We start from the raw sequence: 9,617 nt of genomic DNA on the forward strand, positions 1-9,617 counted from the left end.
ATCTTTATTGCTAGCCATTTTATTTGAGAAATATCATTTTTAAAGAAAAAATATTATTTCACTTTAATTGTGATTTATTTGATAACTAACTAACTTATGGTATTGTTATAAAATTGAAATATGGCATACTATCAGTTTTAAAAGAAGTTTATTATTAGAATTAAAACTTTATTAATGTCATATGACTTCATTTTTCAATTAATATTTAAGAGATTAATTGTAATTACTATTATGTTGCAGTTGATCATACAGAATATTTATTAGCACTATGATTGATGATAATAAATGTACAACTAACTACTCCAACTAAATTGTTGTTACAACAAAATAGGTCTAATCATTTTGTTTGTTGATAAGTTGAAATTTAAAAAAAAAACAATTCATGTATTTTATATATTAGATTTTTAAAATGACTTACACTGGATCATAATTGTATTTTTCTGTGTATTTTATTACTTGTTTTTACAATCTCATTTTATTCATTTTGTTAAAATGATAATTGTTTATATTCATAATTTGATGTATGGTGATTTTTGAAATATTTTAAATTATTCAGGTTTTTGAACCAGCCTTCCGTAAACCATATACCAATGTGAATAGATGGTTTAATACTCTCATTAATCAACCTCAGTTTGTCAAAGTTTTAGGACATGTGGTGCTATGTGAAAAAATGGCACAATTTGATGGTAAGTGTCAAATATAGTTATTTATATCAAACATTTAAAAATTTGTATTTTAAAAAACAAAGGTGGTATGAAAATATTCCTGAAATGAATATAGATTGAAAATAAAGTATACCTCAGTTAAGAGTAATTATGAAAAATAGAGATCTCAGATGTTACATTTAAATGTATTGATAACATCTGTGATTTCTATAGGAAAGAAAATTTATAAAGTGGAATGAAAATTCTTGACATTTTAAAAATTTATTTTTGTGGTCTGGTGTCAGTATTAATGATAAAGGATACACCTTTATCATTAATACTGACCACTTAAGCCACTTAAAAATCCTGCTATTTCCACAATTTAACTAGGTTGCTATTGATCAATAAAAGGTAGAACCATTAATTCTTAATGCTACAACTTTAGTCTTTTATTTGACTGTAACCATTTTACCTTTGTCTTATTTGTATATATTTATTAGAATGTTGGAACACAAGGACAAAATTGTGTTTTTATAAATAAAGTACTTTGCATATTATTTTGGTCTCTCTTCATACATGTTCCTAAACTTTTGAAAACCACCATTCCTGTTTCCAAACTAATGAAACATACAGCTTATTAGTCACACCACTTTAGTTTCAGTTTATATTTGTACATGAGGAATTATTAGTTTTCAATTTAAGCATATGTTTCTTTATTAAAAAGTGCAGTTTTTTAGATATCCATATGACATAAAGCATTTGAAGTAAGTACTTGTGATAGTTCTACATCAATGGCTCACATTTTTAAACTTTAAGTTATGCATCTTCACCAATAAATAGCAAAAATTTGTTAATTCAAATCAATGTACATTGCCTTATTGTTCTTTGTTTCAATACTAAACACAAATAACATATTTTAATGATTGTTAAGCTTCTATATCAGCTTCTAATCTTAGGATTTATCATACTTATTAAGAAATATTTTCACTTAAACACCAAGAGACTTTTTTGCTGTTCAAGAGACAAATAGTCTCAAACAGAAATAAATATCATTTTTAATTATTTAATTCATATAAGCTTCTGTAAAATAGTCTTTTAATGAATATAATTTCTTTAATAATACATTTTAATAATAGAATTACTGTTATTGAATTTTACTGTGCACATTTCATATTCAATGTGCAGGTGTTTATAATTATTTTGATTTTAAAGGAGAGAGCTATTTTTAAATATTAATTCTTATCATTACTGAATACTTAAGTTGAAGACAATTTTTTAATGCTTAAAGAAATGTAGAGTTAATATAATTCATATTATTGTTACTAAATCTTCAACTATTTGTAATTTTTATATTTATATTCTTAAACAATAGAGTTTTTTTAAAAATATTTAAATTGCAGTTAGAAAAGGTTTTTAGTAGAAAAATGTTTATATTTGTATTGTCTAGCCAAAAAGTTCCAAGAATTACAAGGAAGTAAAGGAAAAGAAAAAAGTAATAAGCCACCTAAAGATGAAAAGCAAAAGAAAGAAGATAAACAAAAGGAAGACAAGAAGGCAAAGAAAGAACAACTTGATGAACCTGATGAAACAGAAATGATTCTTGCACAAGAATCAAAACAAAAAGATCCTTTTGAAAAATTTCCTAAAGGTACATTCGTCATGGATGAATTTAAACGAGTTTATTCTAATGAGGATGGAAATGTATCCATACCGTTTTTCTGGAATAAGTTTGATAAGGAAAATTACTCTATCTGGTATTGTGAATACAAATATCCTGAAGATTTAACACTTGTGTTCATGAGCTGCAATCTTATTTCTGGTATGTACATTTCATATCAATTAAAAATTGCTGTTTTCTTTTGGAATGCTTTATTTATTATTTTCATTATAGGTATGTTTCAGAGGTTAGAAAAATTAAGAAAGAATGCCTTTGCCAGTATGATTTTATTTGGAGAAGATAATAATAGTACTATTTCAGGAATATGGGTTTGGAGAGGAAAAGAATTAGCTTTTGAAGTAAGAATGATCAATTATATTTTAAATTTTAATGGCATTTGCAGTTGCATATTTTAATACATTTATCAATGAGGTTATTTAAAACTTGGCATTCTACACAAAAATCATCAGTAAAGCAAGCAATTTCTGGGTCATTTGCATCTACCATGAGTCCTCTCTCTCAGTGTCTTTTTTCAGTTTTGCATCTGGGTTCCAGGGTGACAATTTAGCATTCCTTAAGTCAACAAACTTTAACTGGCAGGGTTTCGGATTAATGGTGACGGTAGTGTCAGCCCTCCTCGTGGCAGTTTCATTGGCTTTATAAAACTCTTAACCTATCAACAGTTGTATGTTGAAGCTTATTCTTTTAATTGGTAGATTTGTCAAGTAAGCCATGAGTCATCATTACTAATTAAGTAACAAATTGAACAGTTAGAATTATGTTTTGTGGTAGTGATAGTCCTAGTAGTAGTAATGGTAATAACCTCATCATGAAGTAATAGTAAAATAAGAAGAGATATGTATTTTTACCTTCAGCCATTTACTCAAACTAAGTTTTATATTCTCAAAGCCTATTTAAATTAATATATAAATTATCACTTTAATTAAGATAAATGGCTCACTTTACGATAAAATTATTGATTATATAAGGAAAATAATTTGAACAAATAGAAAAAAAAAATAATAATAATTGTATAAAAGATTAACTAGGACATTGTGCAACTTGTCATATTGCGATAAAATGAGGCAGAGCCAGAAAGAAAGAAGCAATCTCTGAACTTGTTAGACACAGAAGAGACAATCTTTGTACCTGACAGATGTGGACAGGTGAACTTTGCACTTGCCACCACAAAAGAGGCTATTCTTGTACAGTGGAACCTTGCGTAACGAGCATAATTTGTTCCAGAATCTTACTTGTAATGTGAAACACTTGTTAAGCAAAACAATTTTTTCCATATAAATTAATGTAAAATACAATAATGCATTCCATGTTGAAAAAATACTCAAATATTTTATGTATAATGTTTATTCAAAGAAAATTATACAATATACATTGTTAAGGGAGTGTGAATCATCATCATCTTTTCTTCATCTTATCTTCTAGTGGAATGAACCAACCTGGAATGCGAATTTGATTTGCAAAAAACAAAAAAAGAAATTTAATTTTGAATCGGTCATTAAATTTAATATGAGATAGCAGCATAACTGCCTATCTCTAGTCAAATTATTTAATTATAGCCTTTACATAGCCCAAGAATTAGGCATATTGTTTGGTGTATTTATTATATAATGGGCTATGGTTGTTGATGTTTATATGTAATATGTCTGAACACACAAGTTTGGAAAAATGTGTGATCACAAGCAACACTAACATGCTAGCAGAATGAGTGCTAAACACAGACTGATGTAACATGCACACAATCCAGGACTTCCGCTCCTCTTATTGCTCATTATGAGAGGTGCTCATTGAGCAAGGTTCCACTGTACCTGCAGGCTATGGGAAATGTGGTCCTTGCACTGGCCATTTTTACAGAGAGACAATCCCATAACAAAGCAGTTGCCATATATTTCTTTGTTCTTTTGTTTTGTTTGTTTTAGCATCTATTTTCCATTAGGTATAGTTTATATTATTATTAATGTAAGTATGTGAATAAATAATACAAACATCTACATAAGATGATCATTTCGGCTACAAAACATATAAAGATTAATTTGTTACAATTGTATAATAATTACCTGGTATTGAATAAGATTTTCCATTTCTGTGATCGATGTAGACTCTAATTTTTTGTAAATATCAAATAATTTGGCATGCTTAGCTATACAAGCTGTTCAATAACAAACTTCCTTATTTGGTAAAGGATTGTAATGGTCAGGGCATCCAACAGGCTGCAGAAATTTTGTTCATTGATCACTGTTTAGAACATTATTATATTACTGTCTTTTAACTTGAAAGATATTTAATAATAATTTAAATTTAATACAAATGTTGCTGTAATTAATATAAAATGGATTTATAAAATTTCAAGTAATTTGGCCTATCTCTAAATCATATTACTTGAAATTTAATTACAGAAAATTTTCATTACTTCAAACTCAGATAGTTCATAACTGTACTATTTGTAAAGGGGATATAGAGATTTACATGTTAAGGAATTCAGTTAGTTTGAAATGAGGCTAATTCAAATATTGAAGTGGAAATTCTGTCCGAACTGATATGCTGATGTTAACTTGTTTGTTCAGATCAAAGTGCCTCCATACCGTAAGAGAATAATAGACCAAGAAAAACTCTACTATGGTCAACATTGCTTTGTTTTTACAGTAACACATTTTTGGGTGTTACCTAACCCATGAACTACCTCTTTTTTTTTCTTGTATCATAAAATATGATTGTGTTTTGGGATTGCAAGATTGTACTACAAGTAATAGATTGAGAAATTTTTAAAGTTGTAGACTACTACAGTTGGGCAACTTACTACTTTTTGGACTATATTTTGTGGAGTTCTGCTTTACTTTTTATAAAACCTGTTTGGCAACCTGTGAGATTCTCACTGGACACATGCTGTTTACCTACAGTTCATTAATATTATTATTATTTATTAATTAATTAACAAAAATACTGCTCTGTTTATGTAGCCATATTCTGTGCGCTTAATAAATTACATCAGTTGTATGGCATTTGGCATATTGAACAGAAATGTGTAAATCTTGGATAATTCAAAGTCGCGATTATTTCATCCCTTGAATTTCAAACTAATGAGGATTTCCTGTATTTTGTATGATCACTCTTATCAGCCAGAAGTGCTATATGACAAGGAATATCCTTTACAGATTTTTTTATTTTTGTTCTCATCAATGGGCTATGGTGCCATACCTTAATAAGAACCTCTATCAGTTTTCTTTTTGTAGTAGAAAGTTGTTTTTTTTTACATTTACAGTGTTGCCATATTGAATTTATTGATTAAAAATATATTGATGGTATAATAGAGAATAAAAATAAAATAAAAAAAACACGGTTATTACTTCAACAATATTATGAAATGAAGAAAAGAAAATACAGTAGTACAAAAAATATTAGTCATATTTTTTGTACTACAGTGTTTTCTTTTCTTCAGTTCATAATATGGGTCTAATAATTTCGCAAGGTACTGTATATTGTAGTGAACATTTGCAGAAATGACTAACCATTAAAGGAAGAAAATCTAACTTCCTTGACTGGATCCATCACCAAGTTATCTGTCAATAGAAACATTCAGTTGGCTGAAGAGGTTTTGCAGCAACATGTTTATCAATTTAACAGGACCACTCCTAGACATTCTTTCACCAAAAGCCCTTTCTACTTAAACTAAACTAATAATATAAAACTGATAACATACAATGTTCTGTTAAATTTTTTCCTTAAAAGTAGGCTAAAACATCGATTTAATTGTTGAAAAATTAAGAAAATTTTGTTGTTATAACTGAGTTCCAATATCCTTATATCAGGGTAAAATGTAATGTTAAAGTGTAGGGATCTACCGTGTTTCCCCGAAAATAAGACCTAGCACTGGTTTTGCTGAATTGCGAAATATAAGACCTCCCCCTGAAAGTAAGACCTAGCGAAGTTTTTTTTTAGTGTAACGGTCATCGACAGATGGTTGAAAGTGGCCGTTGGCTTTTCGAAAGTACAGCCACTGATTGGTCAGCAGACAATTACGCCACACGGCATGATTTGCATAAGACTATGGCTTGGGAATCACAGAATTGCATAACGTTAAGGCTGGTGATGGCTAATTGGTCGGCCCGGAATCAAGCCACATGACATTTGCATAGTGCTATGGTTCAGTAAGCACTAATTGGTCATCGAGTCCGATGTTGACGCTATAAAAGGGCGACAGTTTGACACACCGGATATATGTCACTCTCGTCTAAGTTCGACTTGGGAATTTTTTTGTTCAATAATAAATGTGAATTCTTCTTCCTGGAAAAAATAAGACATTCCCTGAAAATAAGACCTAGCGCATTTTTCAGAGCAAAAATTAATATAAGACACTGTCTTATTTTCGGGGAAACACGGTAGCTGGACTGTCAAAGTTTTGTCATTATAACTGGTGCTGTTGTATCTGAGTTTGATTGTAATTGATTTCTCAGCTTGATTATCAAAGTCTTTATTTGCTATCAGAATTTATTGGTAAAATTATTACTGCATCCCTAATTTCTAAGACAGTGTGTGAAGTTTATTAATTAGTTTTTTATATAAAGTAATGATATATCAAAATATTTTTTATTCTGTTCACTTGACTAAATTCTCAATATTTTGATTTTTTTCCCCTTCTCCCTTCAAAGGCATCTTCAGTAATTATTTTACTCTAGGTGTAAAAATGGGAGGTATATAAATGTATTTTAATCCGACAGCATAATGTTTTCTATGTTATGCTGACCAAATTTAAATACAACAAATACAAAATGTCTACAATTTATTGACTAGATTAAATTAACAAACTTAATAAAACATAAACCATAACAGATGAAGAAAGTGTTTTTTTTTTTTTTTTTTTTTTTTTTTTTTTTTTTTTTTTTTTTTTTTTTTTTTTTTTTCTTTTCTTTACTAAATGTAATAACTCAGATTTCTTATTACAGAAGCTTAAGAAATTTAGTAAATTTTGACACTGCCTTTAGTAACACAAACACTATTAAATCTGTAATTGGTTTGTTTGCTAGTGTTTTACAGCTTATTTTAGGAGATTGAAATCACTGCCTCTGCTATTTGGTGTTTCAACTCTTCGATGTCAGTAACCTTTGCATGTACTATGTCCTCACAAAAAATCCAGATATGTGAAAGCTGGGAGATCAAGGTGGTCATTGAATACATCTATCATTGATTAGAATTTGCATGTGTAATTTCATAGTATAGTGTATTCTATTCTACTGGAAAACATTGATCAGATTGCATTTATTCCTATTGAGGAATACAAGACAATTTCAGCATATCTAGACAATTATCGGTTCAGTTTTTTCTTGAAAAAAAAACTAGTAACATTGCAAAGTAAAACTTTAGAGTTGCTGTATTAGATCAAAAAAACAATCTTTGATATCTGTTTTGGTTCATTATTTTATTCAGAATTTAATCATATCAAGAAATTATAGACATTGTATATATCTTAGAAAAAAAAATAAATTTGTAAGAATTTTTATTACAAAATTAAATTTTAACTTTGTTTCCTCCAATGAAATTAAGAGATCTTATTTATTTATATAGATCTTTTTATTAATACCCTTTAGCTATTTTGTTTGCATTGTGGTTTTATGTTATGAATAATTTGAAACAATTTCTTTCATAAGTTCATGCTGATTTCAATCTGATTTGTTGTTTTGTTAAACTTAATTTTGTTCAGTATACTGTTAGCAGTTATCACATCAGTAAATCTATCAATCAAGTAATCATCATCAATATCAATATATATTATAAAGGTAAGTGTACAATGCGCGTGCTGCTAAAACTCAAAAAATGAGTCCCGGTACGATATGGTATGGTAGCCCTCTATCCCCCATCCATGAAGAAGGTTCCCTGGGCATGCTGTTGAAGGGCTGAAAGTTTTGCCCTCTAGAAATTTCTAAAACAGTCCAGAACATTTGAGAACATTCGAGAATTTATATTCAGTCACTGTATCACTTTGACTACTCACACTTCACTGTTTGTTTTTATTTACTCACTGCACTACTTTACTAATACATACAGGGTTCCTACGCACCTGGAAAGTCAGGGAAAGTCAGGGATTTTCATTATTTTTTGAAAAAGTCAGGGAAAGTCAGGGAATTTGTCAAAAATTGTCAAAAAGTCAGGGAATTTGTCTCCTTAACTGCGTTGTTGATTTGGTTTGCTGAATATAGATGACCAATCATAGCCATACGCAGGCGGCAAGAAGTAATGCTGCAATCTTTAAAACCCGAGATAACTCGGGAAAGTTCCATAGCGTTATATAAAACTCGGGCATTTGGGCCCTCCGAAAAAATTTTTGTTTTTTTTTGGATGTTTTTTAAGTCTCCAAATTTTTTCAAAAATTTTTTCCCGCGCGAAAATATTTTATCGCGATTTTAATATACCTTTAATGACGCACGATTAACTCTTAATTGTTTTTTAATGGGAGTTTTTTTATCAAATTTCATTCATCGTTCTAAAGTAGTAGTGCACGGATTTTACTTCGATAAAGTTATTTAAAGCTAGTTTCTGATGTCAAAAACGACCTCCAATAGTTTTTTAATTTTTTTAAATTAATATATTTTATTATATATACGTTTAATTAAGTCGGGGGGTCGGAAATCGCAATAAAAAAACGTAATTTTTGAAAAATATTTAAAAATATACAGCCAGCTAGTATTCACTCTACTTTAAACCCTTCTCCTCCCGAGACTTCTATGAGAATGTCCCGGGAAATCCCAACACCAGCTGTTCTCCAGGTCATCCAGCTGTAAACACAATGACTCATCGGTGTCAGATTTCACAGAAAGGCGAGACAATGGAAAATAAAGTTTGAAGCTTTTTCTTCAAAATTAACGCATTTCTTTCGTTTTTTCCCCAGTTTTAAATATTTTTTATGTTTAATTACATTAATATTAAAAATTAGTGAGTAGCAAGGGAGTTAATTAATAACAGGATAAACTACTTTTATGTAATAGTGTTTAATTTTTAATTTTAGTAATTCAGCGATTATAAAAAAATGAAATTGTTTATTAGAATAAAAAATAACTAATTAAAAATTTGTTTGCAAACTTTTAAAAGTTGAAATCGTAATTTATTAGAATGTTCACTTCAAAATAGCTAAACAGATCAGTAAAAATCTGTAATTTAATCGTTTTTCAGTTTAAAACATAAAAAATTATAAATAGTTACCCGACGTTTACAGTAAAATACTGGCGCTGACTTGTTGTTGGCACAAGCTTTTTATATTTGTTGTTACGATTTTCCTTGAATGTACTGTACTGCAAGCATATTTTCCC

The 9,617-nt window shown here is 29.1% G+C and overlaps 1 protein-coding gene across 1 annotated transcript in view; it reads left to right on the forward strand.

Annotated features, from left to right (window-relative positions):
- The window catches only part of LOC111624502 (elongation factor 1-gamma-A-like), a 32,644-nt gene that overhangs the window by 20,148 nt on the left and 2,879 nt on the right, over positions 1-9,617 (forward strand). The window contains exons 6-8 of the mRNA XM_023367357.1: positions 557-686; positions 2,092-2,463; positions 2,536-2,660. Of these exons, the coding sequence (XP_023223125.1) occupies positions 557-686; positions 2,092-2,463; positions 2,536-2,660 (627 nt within the window). The remainder of the gene's footprint in view (positions 1-556; positions 687-2,091; positions 2,464-2,535; positions 2,661-9,617) is intronic.

This window comes from Centruroides sculpturatus, unplaced genomic scaffold (genome assembly GCF_000671375.1).
Source record: "Centruroides sculpturatus isolate CEXI.00-Female unplaced genomic scaffold, Cexi_2.0 scaffold336, whole genome shotgun sequence".
NCBI lineage: Eukaryota > Metazoa > Arthropoda > Arachnida > Scorpiones > Buthidae > Centruroides > Centruroides sculpturatus.